The following is a 20,908-nucleotide window of genomic DNA, read 5'->3' on the forward strand; positions in this document are numbered from 1 at the left end:
CGATCACACAGCTTCAGATGGACACGGGTGAGTATTACAGATGTTATTTCAGAAAAATTACTAAAACCTTATAAGGATTGGTGAACCCTTGGATGGTGCGGTGAACCTTCCAATGCGGTGAAGGAAAACTTTCTACAATTTTTTTTAACAAAAGAAATCATAAATTACAAAGAAAACGACATACAAAAGTTATTGTCGGATATCCAATTAAGATTTAAAAAAAAGCTTGGGTGGATAAACCCAACAAAGAGATAAGCAAAGCTTGGGAGCACAAGAAGCAAAGGAAATGTGCCCTAGTATTTATAGCATGGGAAACATACAATGAAAAAAAAAAAGAAAGGTAGGGGGGAAGGGAAGGTTACAAATATCCTCCATCATCAAGGATGAAGTCCAATCAAGAGAAGAAACCTTTTGAATATGATGAAATCAAGTTGGACTAGAGATCCTACCAGTGTGGGGATTGGGGATCCAAATATCCTTATAAATGTCAATATTGGTCATTGCATTACCAATATGACACCTTAAGCCACTAAGGAGGGATGCCTTGTCTTTTCAACAAGTTTGGCTAGTCCCATGAACAACGATAAAATGCCTTTTGGCTTAAAAAAAAAAAGAGGTATGAGGGAAGTACTTCTCCTTGAAGACTTGTGCTTACAGAGAGACTCACTTTGCTAGCAAGAAAGGCATGATTAATAAAACTCTCAAAGTCAAGAAATCCAAGGCCACCATCAAGTTTGGTACAATAGAGGATATTTCAATTTAACAAATATATACACTTTTTTAAATCGTTCTTACACAAAAAATTCCTGACTAACTTGATCAATTCCTCACAAAGAGATGAAGGAAGAAAGAACATAGACATAGTATATGAAGAAGGTATACTGGTTGCTGCTAACTTGACAAGAATCTCCTTTCCCGTCGGAGATAATAAACAACCTCTCCAACCTGCTAATTTCGTATGAACATGTTCAATGATCCTAGAGAAAGTTTCTTTTTTATCCTCCTAAAAAAAGTAGGGACACCAAGGTATTTTCCATGGTTTGGGGCCTTTGGGCTCTTAGCCAGCCCCATGATTTGGGAGGTGTTGGGGGTGAAAACAATATTGGACTTGTGATAATTGATTTGTTGGTCCAAAACCCTATAGTAATAATCTAAAGCATTAAAAAATGTAATATCCTCCTAACATTCATGTCCTAGAAAAACAAAAAAACAAAGAATCGTCTGCAAAAAACAGGTGTGAAATTCGGGAGCTGCCAAGATATATATGGATAATTTATTTGTTTGCTCAAAATGGTGTAGATAGCATGACAAGGCTTCTTGAGAGAAAATGAAGAAATAGGGGTTACGTGGGCAGCTTTGACAGAGACCACGCTAGGATTTGACTAATTTTACAATATTACGATTAACTTTGATGTGAAAGGAACCCCACAATTGAGACATATTACATAATCCAATTTACTTAGACTGCTTCACACTGAAGATTTTTTATGGGAAGAAGTTTTTTTGTCCAAGAGTGTGGCCTATGACAACACTCCCATGTGTTTATCTTTCTCCTCCTCAAAATAAGGGGGCAGAGGTGTCTTTTCATATGGGGGAGGTGAGAGAAAGAAACTAATGGGAATGTTGGTGTAGGCCACACTCTTGGACAAAGTTTTTTTTTCTTTTCACTTTATATACAAGGCTATTGTAATAAATCATTGTAGGAACTCTTTTCTACACCACCTTCAACACACGTGTCTAACTTGCCATTTTCAGTCAAACTACTTAATATCCGTTACCAATCATCATAGTTGATTATATTTCAAGGTCAAGATTGTTGTTCAGACATAGAAATGTAAAACAAGTGATGTTCACAGAACAACACGTGTGTAATTATGTTCATGTTTTAGCATTTTGTCAATGAGTAAATTTCTAAGTTTGAAAGCCAACTCCAAAACTCATTCCCCGAATATATTAATTGTTGGCCCGGTCCAATACTCTTAAGAATCTGGTACACTAAGGTCAAAAAGCATCCTCTCTAGCCTACTTTGGACTTGGCTAAGTCGCACCAACTGCCCAAGATCCTAACCTTGAGCCCTAAATTTTAAAACCCTAAACCCCTAAACTCCCAAGCTCCTTACTTATAAAGGCACAAGGAGGAGCTCAAAAGCCCCTAGAAGTTAGGTGAAATTGGACTTGAAGAAAAATTGACATTTTGAAAGGCCTTAAAAGTTAGTTGGAGTGCATTGCCCCCAGGAGGTCAAGGGATCGACTTCTCTTGGTTGCATATTTGGGCAAAAAATGGCCCCCCTCTTGACAGTTGTAGATTCTCCCCCTCTCCCCTCCCTCCTCCCTCCTCCCTCCTCCTTGGTAGTGGTAGATTCTCCTATAGTTGGTAGCTAAAGTCCCATTGGGCATATAGATAGGATAGGATAAAAAAAAAAAAAAAAAAAAAAGGACAGAAGAGGCCTTAAAAGTGAACAAAGAGATAGAAAGAGATTTTGAGGCAAAAAAAGTCAATTAAATGGCTTCATAGCATTCTATTGGAGGGAAAGCAAATGAAAGAAGTAACAAGCAAAGATACTATTTGAAATTGTAATGAGAATTCAAGCAATCAAGGAATCATAAATATCAAATGAATGACCTGACATTATAAGAATAAACTTTTTTTAATGCAGTGAAACACTTATTTTCCTTTGAGATTTTATGTCCTAATTAGTACAATTCATTAAACAACTAAAAAAAATGAAATTACATATTTAAAAAAATTTTAATAGTTTGTTAAGTCACTGTCACCACCAACTTAACATTAGGGTTCAAAGTTCCAATTTAAAAGGGAGGGGATAATTAAGTATAAGGAAAAAGATCCACATGTCGTTTGGATGCGGATTCTTTCACACATCCTCTCACAAATAGTGAGGGCCCCATACTCACTGTCTCTCTCCTCCGAAATCCCTTATTTACAATTTGTTATGGAGATTTTCCATACATCTGAATTAGTACTTGAACGTCGTGGGAAACCCTCTCACTTAAGTATATGCCATAAATTTAAAATCGGAGTTTATAGTGTTTTTTTTTTTTTTTTTTTGGATAATAGGAGTTTATAGTTATTATCTATCATGAAGGATGTATACAAACTTAAAGTCAGTGGTCAAAGTTCAAGTCTACCAAGAGGGGAATAATTAGACGGTGCAACTTATTATCAACAAAGTGGTGAACTAAGAAATTGTACCCTTCTTTTAATTGCTCTTTGTTTTATTCTCAAAAGGTATTTAATGTAAGAGTAAAAACAAATGGTTTTCAAAAAATTGAAAAAATTATTTAATTCAATATTTAATTATATGAATGATAGGATTAACCCTCTTTAAAAAAAATGTATTATCTTAGAAGGCAAAAAAGTAAGATTACAATTTCTTTAGTTCATCATTTTTGTTACAATAAGATTTTCTCATAAATAAATATAAACCACAAATTAAAGGTAAAGTTTTCAAGTTTGGATAAGTAATTTTATATTTTATTGCCCTAATAATGAAGGTTGAATTGTTGGGATAATTCAAGCATAAATGGTGTTAAGAAAACAACGCACAGAATGGTGATTTGCAGAAGAAAACGAGAAAACAGAGAAAGCACACAACACACAACACCAGAGATTTACGTGGTCACCTCCAAGATGGGAAGCTACGTCCACGGCCGAGCAATAGAACAGATTTCCACTACAAGAAATTGGTGCAACGGCGGCACTTTGGGTTGAGCTATTGCGGCATTTTTACAAATGTCGTCATATATGAAGATATATCGACATTTTCTTAAAAATGCCGTGATATATAAAGGTCTAACGGCGTATAGATGCAAACGTCGCCATATATGAGTATATAGCGGCGTTTGTGTACAATTGCCGTTAAACAAATTAGTTTCGCGGCGTTTTCTTTAACAAGTGCCACCGTAGCTCACCGCTTAAGGGTGATTTAATATTCTTATTAACGGCATTTTCAAAGAAATGTCGTTGTATGTTGCAATACAACGGCGTTTTTAAACAAACGCCGTATAAAATAATAGATTTCCAAACCCAAAACTGTTTTCACTTCCCCGCGCTTCCCGTCTCTTTCTCTAAAACCTTTTTGTTTCCCCCGCTCTCTACATCTCTCTCTCAAAGTTTTCTAAAAAATCTTTTCAAACTCCAGAGCAGCGCTCTTTTCCTCTATCAAGCGGGAGCACTGTCAACTCTCTCACTATTCCAGACTTCTCTCGCGCTGCGATCTCCTCTTTGCCTACGGCGACCGATCGCCGCCGTGATCTCGTCTCTCACTGCTCCCGACAAATACAGTAGGTGGGAGTGAGATTTAGGGCAAATATAAAGTGGGAAAGAAGGTAAATCGAGCAGGTGGGAGAGAAAAGAAGAGAGAAAGAGGGAAATGGAGAGAGAACGTGAGTGACAGAGAAAGAAAAGGATAGAGAACGTGAGAGAGTAGAAAGAAAAGGAGTTTGAGGCTTTCTTCTTCAAGGTTTTTTGATTGGAATGATCGAGGTTTTGCTCGATTCAAACCAGATCCGGGAACCGACTGCGAAATGCTTAAGTCGTTGATTCAATAGAGATTCACTGCGGGATGCCCTTGGAGCTTTGCATTCACGAGTGTTTGGTCGCCGAATTATCTTTTAGTGAACATCCAACCTATTTTCCCTTGATTTTCTTCATTCCTGAAGTAAGATTCTTCCTCAAATTACATTTTAGTTGATTAAATTCTTGGGCCTTCTGTCCTATTTGATTATGAGATTCAGTTGGAGAAAATTTTGGAAATTCATGTTTAGGGTATTAGCTATGGGAGACGATTCATGTGTTTTTACCTAGTTCTCCATTTTCTTCTCATCTAATTGAATTTTTGTGGACAATGGAACTGAATTTGGTCCGGCATGGCAAATGCCGCGAGACCATCGAATGGCTATTCGTTGAAGGAATTCGACTTGTTGATTCATAGTTACTTTTGTTGAATGTATAATCTCAAGTCTTCATTTCTCATGCAATTCGAGTTCATTTTGACCAATATTTTCTCGATTGATATGAGCAATATGATTCATGCTCTCTTTTCTTTTTTCCATTTTATTTCCATAATGAACCTCGTAAATGATTGAACTGAGACCGAATTCTAGTCATTCCTGAAGTAACAGTGGCCTTTCTTGTGGTCCATCTACCTTTGCCACAGCTGTCGTATTCTTTTGGAAACCTCGACTATAAAACCTCATGGTAATATGCTTGAATCAAAGGGCTATAATCAGCCCCGGTTAAATTCCTAGATCGTGGGGTGAGGAGCTTGGCCAGCACACGAGAGAGACCGATATGCGTGTGTGGGTTGTGTAAGTCCAGGTGCATGTGTGTTGCTGCCCAAGTGGTTGCGAGAGTGTGTGTGTCTTTGGGTGTTTATGTGGCTGCCCATTAGGCTGTATGTATGAGTGTGTGAGTGTGTGTGTTTGTGGTGTTTGGGTGCTTGGTTGAGGTTCAAGTGGCCTCAGCCACAGCTACTAACAAAAAGAAAAGTAAGAAAGAAGAGAAAAGAAGAGAAAAGAAGAGAAAAGAATGAAAATAATAAGGAGAAGAGGAGGCGATCCTATTACTTGTGTTTATGTTTGCATGTGTGTGCATGTGTGTTCTTGTGTGTATGTGTGTGGTTGCCATGTCCTAGTAAGTTGTGAGTGTGGTTGTGTGCATGTTTGGGATCTCAACCACTGGTATTGGAAAGAAAAGAAAAGAAAGGAAAAGAAGAAAGAGAGAAAAGAAAGGAAGAAGATGAACCATTAAGGTGAGATGCTGCATCTTACTTTGGAAAACCTGCTGTAAGAGCTAAAATATTAGTTTATTCTTAATAGTTTAACCCTTGAGATTTAATCTAGGAGGGTAATTTTTTATAATCCATGAACAGGTGCTTGGGTTTTGGAATTGGTCATTCAACTTGTACATTGGGGAGTTCATAAAAATATTAGTTAATAAGTCAATTCTTGGAAATCTTTTCCATGTTGTGGAATTTGTTTAAATCAAAATCTCTATTATAGTGTAGTATGCATGTCCTTGAATTCATTTTTAGCCACTCTTTGAATATAATAATAATGTTGCATTCCACCCCTAGATATTTCGTTTTAGTCTGTGTCTTCTCTAGAATTTGTTACATGTCTTAGGCTCCACTTATTCCAATGGCAAATATTTTGTGGGAATTGCTTGAAATGCAACACCAGTAGGACTCTACAAAGTAAAAAAGATATACAAAATAATACTGCAATATTTCTTTCGACCTTATTAGTAGCAAAGTCCTATCAAATAGGAGACATGTATTAGAAAATGTCTGCAATAGAAAGATTTTTAGATACTTTAAGAGATTCTTCTTTAAGCTAGACAAATGCAGGAACCTTCTTCAAATGCTTAGGCATCTTGAGCCACCAACTCTTCTTATCCCCGCATTCAATGAGCACAACAGCCCAAGCAAATATCGCAATGTTTCACATGCTAATCAAATTCAACTAAAGGAAACTCGTACATCCTTAGTCCTCCCAAAAGGTTTAAACACAAACGCCAATATTGGCACAAGGCTTTCAACCCTGGAATATTTATCATTCTCGTATACCGATCCCTTTCACCGTATTCCTTGTATGTCGGGTTCTGTTTTGAGGTAGAGAAATAGCATATCAGTATTCCCGTATGTCGGGTTTTGTTTTGAGGTAGAGAAATAGCATATCATGTTTCTTCTATGGCTTTCGAATGAAGAAAAATGTTTCTGATTTTGGATGAGTTGAGAAAACCACAACCAACAAGTGATGGACTCTCAAAGGTCAATCCCTATTATTGTAGGCTAGGTTCTTTCAATGTTGAGAGCTTTGTAAGAAAGGTAAAGAAGTGAAAGACTTGAGTAGATACTAGAGGGGTTAAGGAGTTTATTTGTCTTGAAAATTAAGCATGCCATATAATGCAGTGATCCACATTGAAACGGTGCTTTCTGATCCTATAATGGGTGGTCATTTTTATCGTACGATTTATGTTCGAACATTCCTTGTGATAAGTTAGACCATAAAATTAAAGACATATTTGGCAAGGTTTTAGTTTGATATTTTCTAGCATTCTTCTTGGAATGTGACATTAAACTTCATTATTATTGAGTGATATTTTGCGAGTACTCATCTTTTTCGTGTAGCAATTAAGTTTGGTGTAGAATGTTATACACTCATCTTGTTGTTCCTAGAGTGTTGTCCTACAACACATTTATTGGCATTGGATGCTCCTATTGGTGGGTGTTATGCAACCTGATCGGATTGTGATAAGGAGTTCTCTGCTAATAGCTAAGCAAGTGGAAGGGTATCCGATGCCGATGTTATGATAGATTGATAGTTAATGGTTCTTAATGTTATATTACAAAGTATAAATTATTGAAAGGTAGAGTATGCACTTCAAATTTTAGAAGCAAGCAAATAAGAGATATGAAGAGAGAAGATGCTCTCAAAATTTATATGAGCTAATGTGTATATCTAATATTATATTCTACATACATGTATTCCTTTTCCATGTACAAAGTGAAATCCTAAGGCAATTCCCTAGAATAAAAAAAATGTGGGTGCTTATGGAAGACAAAGTGTGTTACTGGTTGAGGATATTGAGGAGGGTGACTCTAGTATTGATCAAACTTCAATGATAGTGATGGGTCATCCCTCATTTAGAACGAGCATGACATGAAGCTTTAGGATGGAAAGGAGAGGTATGCTAAAGCCAAGGTAGACAAGGACGATGCACTGAGGCAGCAGCGCGGCAAGGAAGAAAACTGAAAACCGCGGCAACGAAGGAAAGTAAGAATTGAGGCACTAAGGCAGCACCGCGGCAGGGAAGCATAGCTACTGCTTCTCAAAAATGCCTTGCAAGAGCATAGAACTTGGTTCTGTGTGAAGGATCCCACTACAACGGAGATGTTTATGCATGGCAAGAGCAGTGATGGTCTCTATTAGCTTCCGTTATCTATGCCTCCAAATAAAGTGGCTTTTCTTAGTGAGCGTGATTCTCAGGATTATTGGCATGGTCGTCTTGGGCATCCGTCTACATGAAGCACCCACTATATTATTCTTCATAATCGACTTCTTATGTCCTAGAAAGCCTTGTCTCCAGTTTGTGTTGCAAGTCAACAGGGCAAAAGTCACAAGTTCCCCTTTTATCCTACATTATCCGTCTCTCACGCTCCACTGGAGCTTGTTCACTCGGATCTCTAGGGTCCCGTCCCCATTTTGTCTTATGGTGGTTCTTGTTATTATGTTTCTTTTATTGTTGATCTTTGTAAATTCACTTGGCTTTATCTATTATCATCAAATGATGATGCTCTTCAGGCTTTTCTTCAATTCAAGACTCATGTTGAACAATTGTTTAATCGTAAAATAAAGGCCTTCTAGTCTGATTGGGGTGGTGAATATCACACTATATCCAGAGTTATCAAAATTGGGTATTGCTCATTGCTTATCATGCCCTCACATGCATGAACAAAATGGGGGGCGAATGGAAACACATGAACGTGGTTGAAACGGGCTTAACTCTTTTAGCCCACAACTATCTTCCTCTTCGGTACTAGGATATGGCTTTTAAATCTGCTTATTTTCTTATCAATCATCTACCAAGCCCTGTGATAGGGAATCTTACTCCACTAGAAAAATTATTTGGCACCAAACCGAACTACACTTTTTTGAAGGCATATGATTATATTTAATCTAACTATGATATCTGCTTGTTCAGCGGCTTGAACACCCTGATGGTGCAGATCCTACTAGAGTGCAGGTGTTTAAGAAAACCCACCAAAGGAGAGATGGCAGTTACATAAATCAGGCGACAAGAGATATCATAGTAAGTATTTGTCAAGGTTAATAATGTTTATAAAATTTATGCATATTCTTGGGTATCTATTGGAATGTCCGTTGTTAACCTGTTATACATTGGTTTATAGGATAAGTTTGAAGAGAAATTGGAAGAACTACCCCCATAAATGAGAGAGACGAGTGTTGTCCAAAACGATCTTTTTGTGGAAGCATTTGGCGTTGATCCTCCAGGCCGAGTGCGCGGTGCAGGCCTAGGCGTAAAGCCGAGTACTCTTGGCCTTACACAAAGAAATATTGAGGAGAGACGGGAGAAAGAAGAAAGACAAAGAGAATTTGCAATGATGAAGGAAGAAATTGCTGATTTGAAACGTGTTGTAGCTGATCTATCTCAAATACTTCGGGGTAGAAGTAGTTCGGAAAGTTCAACTCACTTATGTAAGTAATAAAATTACGAAATTTTGTTGGTTTTTTATTTTAATTTTTATCTGAAGTACTATATATATTGATTTTACTTACCCATTCATTTGAACAATGATAATTGAGGCCATTGCATTAGTTGGCTTTTTTTTGTCCGTCTATCCTGCAGTATGCTTTCAGTACTTTCAAGATTTGAGTTTCATTTGAACTGTTGCATGGATTAGTTTTGAGTTTGATTTGGGTTCTTTTGACAGTCTTCTTCCTACTCTTTAATCTGCTTCCTACTCTTTAACAAACCCCAACTTTGAACAACAAGCGCATGTGAAAACAAACCCCAAACCCCCGGCACCGGCTTAAGCCAATTTGCCTAAATAGTGAGCTAAATATGTTTTCACCTTGCATTCATTTTTCTCTTGTATGTTATACCTCAACACTTTCCACAATTTAAATCCTTGATAACATAGTATCCAAAGATCAATTCTTCCAAGAAACCTTAGACTAATGGCAATTCAGTATTCATATTCCTGCAACCATAAGTAATTGTATTGTAGTGAAAGCTCTATTTGATGATAGATTAGGTCTTTAATTTGGAACATATCTTAGAAATAGTCAAACTTGCATTTGTTATTCTTTTTCTTACATATAAAAATAGACATCTTGAAGTTCAATGGTGTGTGTTTGAGGGGAGGGGGTCAATCTTGCTTCTAATAGAAAAAATTAGAAGTAAAAATAAAATGAAACTTCAATCAGTATTAACTAGAGCTCCTAAAAGCATAACATACCCTGTGTTATGCATTGTTTGCCGGTGGAGGCGAGGAAAGAGGAGGAGGAGTTGAAGGAGGTGATGGAGGTGTTGGAGCAGCTATTGATTCATAGAAAGGATCATTGAGCTCAAACCTCAAATTACAGTTGGGCATGAGAACTCTCCCACATTGCTTTGCATTGCAACAATTTGGGATATGAGCAACAACTTCAACTAAGCATCTATTGCAGTCATTCTGAGATATATCAGAGTACACCGAATTAACCCATGAGTCTTCTCAAAGCTGTTTGTATAATTCACAGCCCACCGCAAACATTCGAGTGGAAGAACCAAAGACAGCTTGGTTCACAAGGTCATTCATTAAATTTGCCAAAGTCTGATTAAATTGAACTGGGTTTGACACATTATTCACATTCCACAAATACCAAGTTGGATTTTCTTGCATAGTTGAGAAGATGAACTGATCGGAGTACCTTAACATGCATAAATCATACCATACTATTGCACCTGTTTGATTGGGACAACGTTGTGTGATATCTTTACTTGCTATGTTAACACAATTTTGACATTCTTGGGAAGTAATATCGCTTCTGCACAGTAAGAGACCATAGACTGTGTTGGAATTCTGGGTAATTGTTGTGTTGTAAAATCCAGTACTGTTGATAGCATTAGAGGATCGAGAAGATAGAAAATGGTTGAAATTGTATGATCTGTGTTAGATTTGTTTTTTTGGACCTCCGGTTCAGCTTTCTCTGTGTATTTCAGTATTTGTGTGCATGTGTGTGCATGTGTATGTAAATGCATTTATTTCCTTGATTTTCATTGAATCTAAAATCGCTAGGCATTTGGGTATTCTCAGCATTTTCTGATTGAAGCATGATTCTTGTCTCTATGTAAGCAATTCCAAGGTTTCAGTAGGAAGTAATGCTACTTTTTAATGCTTACTTCTCCTTGAGACAAGCTTTAATTATCCAGTTAAGAACATCTAGGAAAGTTGCACAATTCAAGGCTTTGAGTGTGGGCTTGAGTGTGAAGATCTGTGAAGAGGTTTTATTTATACAAGCCAGTGAAGGATGGTTGATTGGATTGTTTATCTGTCCCTATAATTTTTTGTTTACTTTGTTATTGGTACTTGTGCATACCTCTTGTCACCTTCAGTCTTACTAATTAGTTTATATTGCTATTTGATGGTTTTGTGTAGGATGGAGATGGTGTTCAGGTCTTGGAATTTCACTTTTGGGCTTGGTTTCCTCACTGGGAGTATAACTTTGGTGGCTTCAGAGATCCATGAACTAATATTATTTTACTTGCTAATTGGGTTATGAATTTTTTATAGAAGGGGGTCTCTTTGTGGTCTTTTTGCAGTATCAGAACCTTAGTACTATGGATTTTGTGTAGGAGGGGATCTTTTATCTTTTTGTAGTATTGGAACCTTAGAACTATGGATTCTGTGTAGGAGGGGATCTTGTCTTTTTGCAGTATCGGAACCTTAGTACTTTAGACTCTGTTTTTATTTTATGTTTAATGGATATTTTACATAGTTCAATATATCTTGGCATTAGTAAAATCATTATTTTGTGGGATTTATGTGTTCTATATGAAACAAGTGGTCGAAAAGATTAATATGGATGAATGCATTATATATGAAATAGGTGGCAGAATGAATCTATTATATTTGAAACAGGTTAATGGAATAGATACAGAAGCTATTCTTAAATTTTAAAAAAAAAAATAGCACCTATAGCGGCGTTTTTAAAAACGTCGGCAAAAACAAAAAGCCAGGCCTCATTTACCGGCGTTTATTAACAAATGCCTCAATATTATTGCCTACAGCGGCGCTTTTATAAACGTCGTTTTAGTGTACTAAGCCCCGGCATTTGCTACAAACGTCGCAACAATTAGGAATTCAATGCCTACCTCGGCACTTTTAAAAACGTCGTTGTAGGACATTTTCCACGACGTTTATTAGAAAACGCCGCGGTAAAGGCACTTACACAGTCACTCTCAAAAAAACGCCGTTGTACAAAAAACGGCGGTACCTTCGCCGACGTTTCTACGGCACAAAGTAGAAACGTCGTTGAATGATACAGCGGCGTTTTTGGGATCTATAGCGGCGTTTAAAAACGCCGTCGTAGACCCAATTTCTTGTAGTGTTCACTATCTTTTGGAAATGATACAAAGCCTCTCTTACAGTCCTCTCAGAGATATGGACATTATATAGAGAAGCCCTAATCCGATAAAAGACAAAAATGCCCCCAGACCCAAAAATGCCAAACCAGACAGGGTCGGACCAAAACATAACATATATCCCAAAATATACTGTTTCGAAGATTTCGACGAGCCCAACACAACCCACCGCCTTCGGCGGTGACGTACGCCATTTTTCGACAATCTGGGATCATTTCGAGGCCGAAACAGCCCTCCAAAGATCCCAACTGCACTTTCTGGACCAAAATCAAGCTTCACCAATAATAAATGGTTCACCGAAAAAAAATCATTATAACCAACTCCAATGCTTTTCTTTGATTTTAAAGTTCAGAGTTAGTCAAAGATATATCCCTCAAACTGATGTGCTAAGATCCCTAGTGATGGTCCAACCATCTAAACCGGTCAAAGTTTGATCCCATTCCATAGAATGCAAAACTTAAGCAGCAATAACAGTAAGACATCATGCTTCATTTTGGAAGTCAGCATGAAAATATGGCATGCAAGGACATAGCTATAGTTACCTACCTGCCTACCAACCTACTTATAAACCTCACTTTTAGTGACAATGTGATATCATCCCTTATTATGTCATTCTAAAGATAATAAAGCATGTTACATGAGCAGAGATGCTAAATATAAGAATGAATTCACACATTAGTCAGAAGCAATATAAAGACACTATACAGCTAGAGAGTACTTCATTCTATCTTCATTATTGTGATCTCTCCTTCATTTCATACTCACAAAACAAGCACAATAGTTTGAGATTCAATTTAGAGTCTTCTTCAAACACATATCCATATATGGCTACCGCAAAGGTATTGTTAACTGATCTTTCGTCGGGAATAAGCCATGTCCCTTCAAATTATGTCCGACCCATTTCCGATCGTCCGAATCTTCTCCATGTTCAATCATCGGAACAATCGATTCCTGTCATTGATCTCCAAGGCCTCAATGGTCCTAACCACTCTAACATTGTTAAAGAGATTGGCCAAGCATGTCAACAAGATGGTTTCTTTCAGGTATATATATATATATGTGCTTTTTATTTTACTAGTGAAAAGTGTTATTGTGTCATTACAAGATAGTTTTTGTTAGAAGTGGGTGCGGGTCTATGGGTCGGACCATATGTATCCATGCAATATGACCCGATGCGTAAAATGTTTGTAGGTGAAGAACCATGGAATACCAGAGAGGATGATAGATAACATGTTAAGAGTATCAAAGGAGTTCTTCCAATTGCCTGAAAGAGAGAGGTTGAAAATCTACTCCACTGATCCTTCCAAGACTGTGAGGCTCTCAACAAGTTTTAATGTGAAAACAGAAAAAGTTGCAAATTGGAGAGATTTTTTGAGACTTCATTGTTACCCTCTTGAAGATTATGTGCATGAATGGCCATCTAATCCTCCCACTTTTAGGTAAAATTCCATTTTTGTCCTTACACCTAAATTTACCTTCATTATTTGTAATAGTTCTAGCTTCTGCCAATGCTTTTTGCCACATGGCATCATCACTTAATTTTCTATATTTTTTATTTGTTTTTTTTTAAAGAATAGAAACCTTTGACCAAAAAAATCAAAGAATCTCATACAAAATGAGAAATATGATTAAGATAGACTCCCAAATTTGACATGTGATATATCTAATTAGCATTAGCGAAGCCAAGGGACAAAAAGTATATGGGGCAGACAGGTAATTAGAGTTGCCCCTCTAGAATTACCCTTGTTAACCTAATATTCTGTAAATATTACTTTTCTTGTATTGAGTTTTCATGTTTGTACATTGCCATACACAATATTACGCTAAAAACCCTTAATTATTTCCCAATAATTTTCTTTATTAAGGAATATATACCTAGGCCAATGAAAGGGATAGATTTCACTATCTACATTCTATCATGTCAAAGGTAGTAAATGAGTAGGAGTTTTAAGTATATTTTTCTTTTATAAGTTGAATTTTTTAATTATTCATTATTATTTGATATTATTATAATAAATATAATTTAAGGTATAGATAATTTAAAATTTTATGTGGGTATTATTGTCCAGATAATAGATTCTTTCTAAAAGCATTTGCATTGTCTATCTCTTTCAAAGTAAAATTAAAAAACAAAAAAAAAAAAAGCAATAAAACTTTTTATTTTTAGGTAGTTTCTGTTTTTTTTTAAGTTTTAAAAGTTATTTTTCACTGGAATTATAAAATAAGCTATAAGATTTAATTTTAATTTCAAAAAAAAAAAAAAAAAAAAGAATAAAAACACTTTCTTAATCAATAAGATCCTTATAAATTTCTCATTCTAATATATATATATTTTCATTCAACAGAGACGATGTGGCTCAATACTGCACAAATGTGAGAGGCCTTGCATTAAGATTGCTTGAAGCAATTTCAGAGAGCTTAGGCCTACAAAGTGATTACATAGACAAGGCATTACATAAACATTCACAACACATGGCCATCAATTACTATCCACCATGTCCTCAACCGGAGCTTACTTACGGATTACCCGTTCATACCGATCCAAACGTAATCACCATTCTTCTGCAAGACGATATTCCCGGTTTGCAGGTCCTTAGAAACGGCAAGTGGGTACCCATCAACCCGACTCCGAATACCTTCATTATCAACATTGGTGATCAAATTGAGGTGAGAGTGTGAGACAACCAAAATATATTCTTATTTCCATTAGCTTAATTCCTTTGACCATAGGAGAACTCTAAATTTGTTTTATTTTTTTTTCATGTTTAGGTGCTTAGTAATGGAAGGTACAAAAGTGTGCTCCATAGGGCTGTGGTAAATTGCAACAATGAAAGAATCTCAATCCCAACTTTCTATTGCCCATCACCTGATGCTGTGATCAAACCTGCAGAGGAGCTAGTAGACAAAGAACACCCTGCCCTCTACAGAAGCTTTACCTATGGAGAGTATTACAACACGTTTTGGAATCGAGGACTTGCCGCAGGGAAATGCTTAGATATGTTTAGAGCTTCTACAACTTAGATGTTTGAAAATCCTTACAAGTTTTTGTGTGAATTGCAATACTATTTAGCATATGTAGAAAATATGTTATGGGAAAAAATTTCCCATGGCATATAATGTATCATACACTCTTTCACATGGTTTTTTTTGTTTTCCCTTTCATTCCGGCCATGTGGGCCCTATGTGAATGATATATATCATTTTCTGCACCGCCGCCATTGGTGTGGCGTGGGAGATACCCCCCGTGGTAGTGCAGGGTGTTGGATATGTGTATCCATCAAATCCAATTTAAAGTATGTTAAGTAAAATTAATTTGTATTATCATTTTATGTGTGATATGTTGTTCTAAAATTATTCCTTAAATTGTTCACAATTAGGGACAATATTATATTGGGCATATTGTTCTTATGATTGTTATATTGTATATTTCTAGAATATGACTCCAAAATATTGTTAGGATGAAGGCAACCCAAAACGGGTGAATTGGATATAAAAATTTCTTTCAAATTGATCACTCACATATCCAAAACACAATGTGGCCTACGGAGATGAGTTGTGCGAAGATGGTGCCCAAAATAAATTGTAACGAGAGATAATTTACACAAAAAGATTTATAAAGGTTCTACAATCTACCTACGTCCATTCTCAAGATCACACTTGACTTTTTACTAAACTCAAACTCTTACAAAGTTATCTTAGAATCAACAATAACCTAAATGATTAAGGCATACTCACATCTAATGGTTTTATTAAGGATCACTACTAACAACAATTCATTCAACTATTGAAAAGAACAATAGATACTAGATTTGACATTGTACAAAAATGGTTGAAAGATGCTAGATTTGATATTGTGGAAGTGTATCTTCATAAAATTGTAATTTCCTACCTAACTTTATATGCCATTTATTTTCACTTAAGCCGAATTACCAAAACTCTACAAATCAAATGAAACCAAATAAGAACCGAATATAATTGAACCTATTTTATTCTTTTTCAATGTTAAAATTATGAAAATTATTCGGGTTTCTATCCATATTGTATTTTGATCCTAACCAAAACCAAGTATACACAGCCCCACACATGCCCGATTTGGCTCCTTTGCGGCTCAGAAGTGTGTTGCACCTCTGCCGGCATGGTAGCAGATGGCAAAACGTCGATTTACTGCCGTTCGAACATGAAGATCGAGCTGGAACATCTAAACGTGGTGTACATGTGATGGAAAGAAGGATTTCTTAATTTTGTAATCCTCCTCGATCATTGCCGTTCAAATGGCACTAAATCCAGTTGTCGCCATCTACTGCTGCGCCGTGTGAGGTGCAGCGCATCCCGAGCTGCAGAGGAGCCAGATCCGCACATGCTGGGCGTCAGGCCCACCTGGATAATTTTGTGTTCAAAAAATTGTCAAGGCATTGGATGCTTTTTAAAGTGTTCGATGTTATTCCCGAATGAAGCGCGCCAGACATCCCAAGGGTTCTCCAGAAATTTAGGCGTCAAATGTTGACTACTCCTCATTGAACCTTTCCAGGTTCCCCTCTCTCTCTCTCTCTCTAACCAAAACGTACGTTCCTTCTTCATATTCGTCCTCGTTCGGCCACTCCGACTCCAGGCCAGAGGACAACGAAAGCCTCTGCGCCAGGCCGATTTTGGAATTCGAACTTCAATCGTTAAAACGACTCCTTCTCCAACTAACTTCTCCACCTCCTTCGCCTTCCTTGTGAGCTTCTCTTCCTGTAGCCGAATCTCAACCCAAAGCTTTGCTCCTTGGAGATGACTGGACACTTTGAAGTTAAGGTACTGGGCATCAAAGTCAAGCCCAGAGTGGTAGACACAGAAATCGCTTTAAGGGCTGGCATTGAAGAGCTCTGGTCATACGTTGGCAAAGGCACTGGTTCAAAGTACGTGGTGGGTTTAGACATCGAATGCAAACCATTTGAATCCGTAAACAGGGTTTCAGTTTTGAAATTGGCTTGTGGGGCTTTTTGTCTCATCATAAGGCTCCTGAAATTGGGTACAATCCCTAATTTCCTCTTCAATTTCCTTCGTTTACCTGATATTTCCTTTGCGGGTGTTGGAATCAAAGAGAATGTTGCTTTACTTGAGAAGGATTATGGGCTTCAATGTCGAAACATAGTTGATCTTCCAACATTAGCTGCTGCGGTTCTTGATGATCGACGGCTTGTGGGTTATGGATTGGTTGATTTGGCTTATCATGTTATCCCACTGCAGGCTATCAAGAAACCTCCGTGTGTGTTTTTGAGTGATTGGAGTGGAGACAACCTTTCTACAGAGGAGATTGAGTTTGCAACAATTGATGCTCATGTTTCTTATAAGATTGGCAACAAATTGCTTGGAGGGTTGTGAATTTTGGTTTAACATCTTTTATGGGTTTAAATCTATATTAATTTATAGAATTGTTGTTGTTTGATTCCCTCACGGTTGTCTCTGTAATCTGTGTATGGGAATGGTCTATTTGTTGTTTGAGTTCTCTGTATATTAGAATTCCATGGTCTTTCATTCAATACATTCAGAAACAATTTGTATGTTTTAGCTAATGGAAATCTATTTCTTAATGGTACAGAAAAAAAAGAAAATTTCCCAAAGGAAAGCAGAAACCTTGTCATTTTAAAGGGACCCTGTTCAAGCAGCTTTGATTTCTTTGGATTTCTCTATCAACTCTGTTTTTTGGAAACTGCTATCTCAGGGAAAAATTCAGCAGCAAGCAACTTAGGAAGAAGGCTCTTATTGAAAAGAGAAGCTCAATGGGGAAGGGAGAGGGGGACGACGACGATGATGATTTTTCGACGTGTGCACCTTACGAAATTGTATATGACACAAAAACGAATGCGCAGGATCAATGGGCACAGGAAAGTAAAACAAGCATACTACATCAAAAATTGATTCAATCTTCCACTAAGAATAAGAGAAGATATATTGTACAAACCGTGGTGCAACGGTTAGGTTGCTCCATTGTGACCAAGTGGTCATGGGTTCGAGTCTCGAAACAACCTCTTTGAGAAGTAGAGGTAAAGGCTGTGTATAGTATGACCCTCCCCCAGACTCTGCAGTGGCGGGAGCCTAGTGCATCATTGGGTACGCCCTTTTTATACAATACAAACCTTGCAATTTGATTCCCAATCTCAAGTCCTTTTTACCCCTAAAAATTGGACCGCTGAACCAAACTCATCAACTGGTATAGATAAAAGACATCAAACCCATGCTACACTAAGCTCTGTTATTTCTTAATTCATAACATAACTTCTATAGAACTGTAGTCATAATTATAGGTCGAGTACCGATAAATAAATCATAAAAATAGGTCATTCGTACACCATTTCATAATGATGTAACTTGTGCACCATTAGTTGGATGTAGTAGATTAAAATTGATGTAGGGTGATATTCTAATTCATCCAAAACTAAAGAGTTACTTGATTCTCAAACTGTTGAATCCAAATCACACTTCTTAACTATATGAAATTTCATGATGAAGGTCCAAAGGGTAAGTAAGAATTCGGTGATTGAAGCATGGTTGTGGTATATTGTAATCCTTTATGGAGTATCATCAATCGTTGTAAAACAGCAATTGAGGAATTCAAAGTTCTGTAACCAATGTCACCTGCAATAATATTCAAATTCATACAAAAGCAGTACACCACATAGAACATTGAGTTTGGCCTAATCCAGTAAGCCTTCTTCTGCTTAGTTATCTTAAAAATAAGAATCAGAAATCAAAAACAGTTGGCATTCTAAAAAGTTGTACCAGTGGAATGTGTTTGATCTTGTAATTCTCTTCGCCTCCATCAGGTTTCAACCTCAGCTCATGATCTGGGTGCAAAGGTATCATCTTCAGCACTTTTAAAGTGGTGACATTTTGCAGTCCTTCCGGTAGATTCATCAACTGTGGACAATTGTGAAACCAGAGGATTTCTAGGCTTGGAAATGCCCCTTCTTCAATCTCAGTCCATTCCACTAGATTCATAGAAGCAATAGTAAGTTCCTCCAGCTTAGGAAACCCACCCACCCGACAAAATTCTTTGTTCAGTTCTTTGGCCTTGCATGCTTCCCACAGTATTAGATGTTTCAAGTTAGGAAGAAATTGAAGAACAGAAACTGCTTCCTTAGGTAGAAAGGAATAACCTAATCTTAGCTTAGTGAGGTTCTCCATGGAGATGACCCAGTGAGGGAGATCCATTAAACGCCCATCTAGGCGAAGTTTTTTGAAACATGGTGGTGGTGAAAATGGCTCCCATGTGGGCAACAGTTCATCCTTATGACCACTTGTAACTAGAGATAAAGACACAAGTCCTCTCATCTTCATAATAGAAGCAGAGAGCTCACTGGCATGTTCTTCAGATACATCCATCAATTCCAGTTTCCTGAGTTGAATCAAACTTCTTAATTCTTCGATGATGCCGGGTCTTGCGAATAAACCAGTTAGACTCAGGAGATTTGTTAATATACCTATACCTGAGGGGACTTCTGTTTGATTCATTGGCAACTTAAGGTGCCTCAACTGTAGAAGATTCAGGACTCCAATTGGTAATACTAGCCTCCGATTTCTAGGCCATCTAATATCCAAAGTTTGTAGATTTTGAAGATTTCCTATGCTCTCTGGAATCTCATTCAGTGCTGAATGTTTTAAACCTAGGTACCTCAACTGTATCAGATCTCCTATTTCTTCTGGTAAGCTCTTAATTTTAAGATTCTCTAAGTCCAAAACCCTCAAAAAATTGAAGTTATGGAAGAAGGCATTTCTTACACAGGCCCAGTGGTCGTCAGGAATGCCTTCATACCGATACTCATCGGGAATTAATCCTTCTGAATAGTCTGAAAAGACATGTAATGATCTAATTGAGTGATCATTCAAGCTTGTTGTGATAATCTCACCACGGTAATGGATGAAAACAATGCGGGAACTCTGAGGAAAATTAGAATCAGAAACTAGATCTGGAGTGATACCTTCTCCTTCCTGCAGCTTAATTTGACAGATTATATGATAAGGATCTTCAACTTTGAGTTCATTTTTATTTTTGAAGTCAAATTCAAATCCAAGCATTCCTTGGCGAACTAATTCATTGATATTTTCTTCAGCAATATCCTCCATGACTTCCCCTGGTTTTTCTTGTAAAATACCTTCAGCCACCAATAACCGAACCAATCTTCCTCTACTTATTTTCTCAGGGAAGAGAGAACAGTAGAGTAAGCAGGATCTAAGATAAAAAGGTAAGTTACTATATTTCAATGCAAAGGGAGCAAGAGATTCCTCACCTTCTTCATCAACTCCATCAGTAGAAGAACTTTGCTCAATTTCCTCTTTTGCTTCCAATGTCGGCGGCATATTGAGTTGAGACCTTCGGCGTGAAATTCCGGCAAGACTTGCATCGATCTTCTCTAATTCACTGCAAAATTGCACAATTGACAGTGCCTGATTGGATTCATCTTGACTTCTAGTCTCAGTGACATACTGATCGATACAATTGTTTGCATCATGTAATGTTTCCATCAAATCGCTCTCCCAATTGCAAACCAATCCATCTTCTTGTTTGCTCTTATCTACTTCTCTAGGAAAGCTTCCAATCTCCTCAAGTCTGTTCTGCAGCTTTTTGATTTGATCTTGCAGAGCTGTTGGAGAAGCTTCATTCTCTTGCAATATTAGAGAACTCAATCTTTGCAGAAAGGATTTCACTGCAGCTTCTGCCATCTTCTATAAGAAGATTTGGAATTAGGATGACAA

At 37.2% G+C, this 20,908-nt stretch overlaps 3 protein-coding genes across 3 annotated transcripts; 2 read left to right on the forward strand and 1 right to left on the reverse strand.

The window, feature by feature from the left end:
• The first annotated feature begins 12,996 nt into the window (after nt 1-12,996).
• LOC122646646 (protein DMR6-LIKE OXYGENASE 2-like) lies at nt 12,997-15,193 on the forward strand. Its single transcript, XM_043840238.1, has 4 exons — nt 12,997-13,215; nt 13,364-13,611; nt 14,518-14,839; nt 14,942-15,193. The coding sequence occupies exons 1-4, from the start codon at nt 12,997-12,999 to the stop codon at nt 15,191-15,193; spliced, it is 1,041 nt and encodes a 346-aa protein (XP_043696173.1).
• A 1,749-nt stretch (nt 15,194-16,942) lies between these two features.
• Nucleotides 16,943-17,536, forward strand: LOC122645107. Its single transcript, XM_043838453.1, has one exon. It carries the CDS (start codon nt 16,943-16,945, stop codon nt 17,534-17,536), a length of 594 nt encoding a protein of 197 aa, XP_043694388.1.
• Nucleotides 17,537-18,787: 1,251 nt separating this feature from the next.
• LOC122645525 (putative disease resistance protein At1g58400) lies at nt 18,788-20,908 on the reverse strand. Its single transcript, XM_043838835.1, has 2 exons — nt 19,275-20,908; nt 18,788-19,223 (listed from the first exon to the last, which is right to left on the reverse strand). The coding sequence occupies exons 1-2, from the start codon at nt 20,873-20,875 to the stop codon at nt 18,896-18,898; spliced, it is 1,929 nt and encodes a 642-aa protein (XP_043694770.1). The 5' UTR covers nt 20,876-20,908; the 3' UTR covers nt 18,788-18,895.

This window comes from Telopea speciosissima, chromosome 11, assembly GCF_018873765.1.
Source record: "Telopea speciosissima isolate NSW1024214 ecotype Mountain lineage chromosome 11, Tspe_v1, whole genome shotgun sequence".
Classification (NCBI taxonomy): Eukaryota; Viridiplantae; Streptophyta; class Magnoliopsida; order Proteales; family Proteaceae; genus Telopea; species Telopea speciosissima.

Coding starts and splice junctions, on each gene's coding strand:
- LOC122646646 (XM_043840238.1), top strand. CDS start 12,997: ATGGCTACCGCAAAGGTATTGTTAACTGATCTTTCGTCGGGAATAAGC. Junction 13,612..14,517: donor TCTAATCCTCCCACTTTTAG/GTAAAATTCCAT, acceptor TTCATTCAACAG/AGACGATGTGGCTCAATACT. Junction 14,840..14,941: donor ACATTGGTGATCAAATTGAG/GTGAGAGTGTGA, acceptor TTTCATGTTTAG/GTGCTTAGTAATGGAAGGTA.
- LOC122645107 (XM_043838453.1), top strand. CDS start 16,943: ATGACTGGACACTTTGAAGTTAAGGTACTGGGCATCAAAGTCAAGCCC.
- LOC122645525 (XM_043838835.1), bottom strand. CDS start 20,875: ATGGCAGAAGCTGCAGTGAAATCCTTTCTGCAAAGATTGAGTTCTCTA. Junction 19,224..19,274: donor AAGGAAGCAGTTTCTGTTCT/TCAATTTCTTCC, acceptor AGCATGCAAGGC/CAAAGAACTGAACAAAGAAT.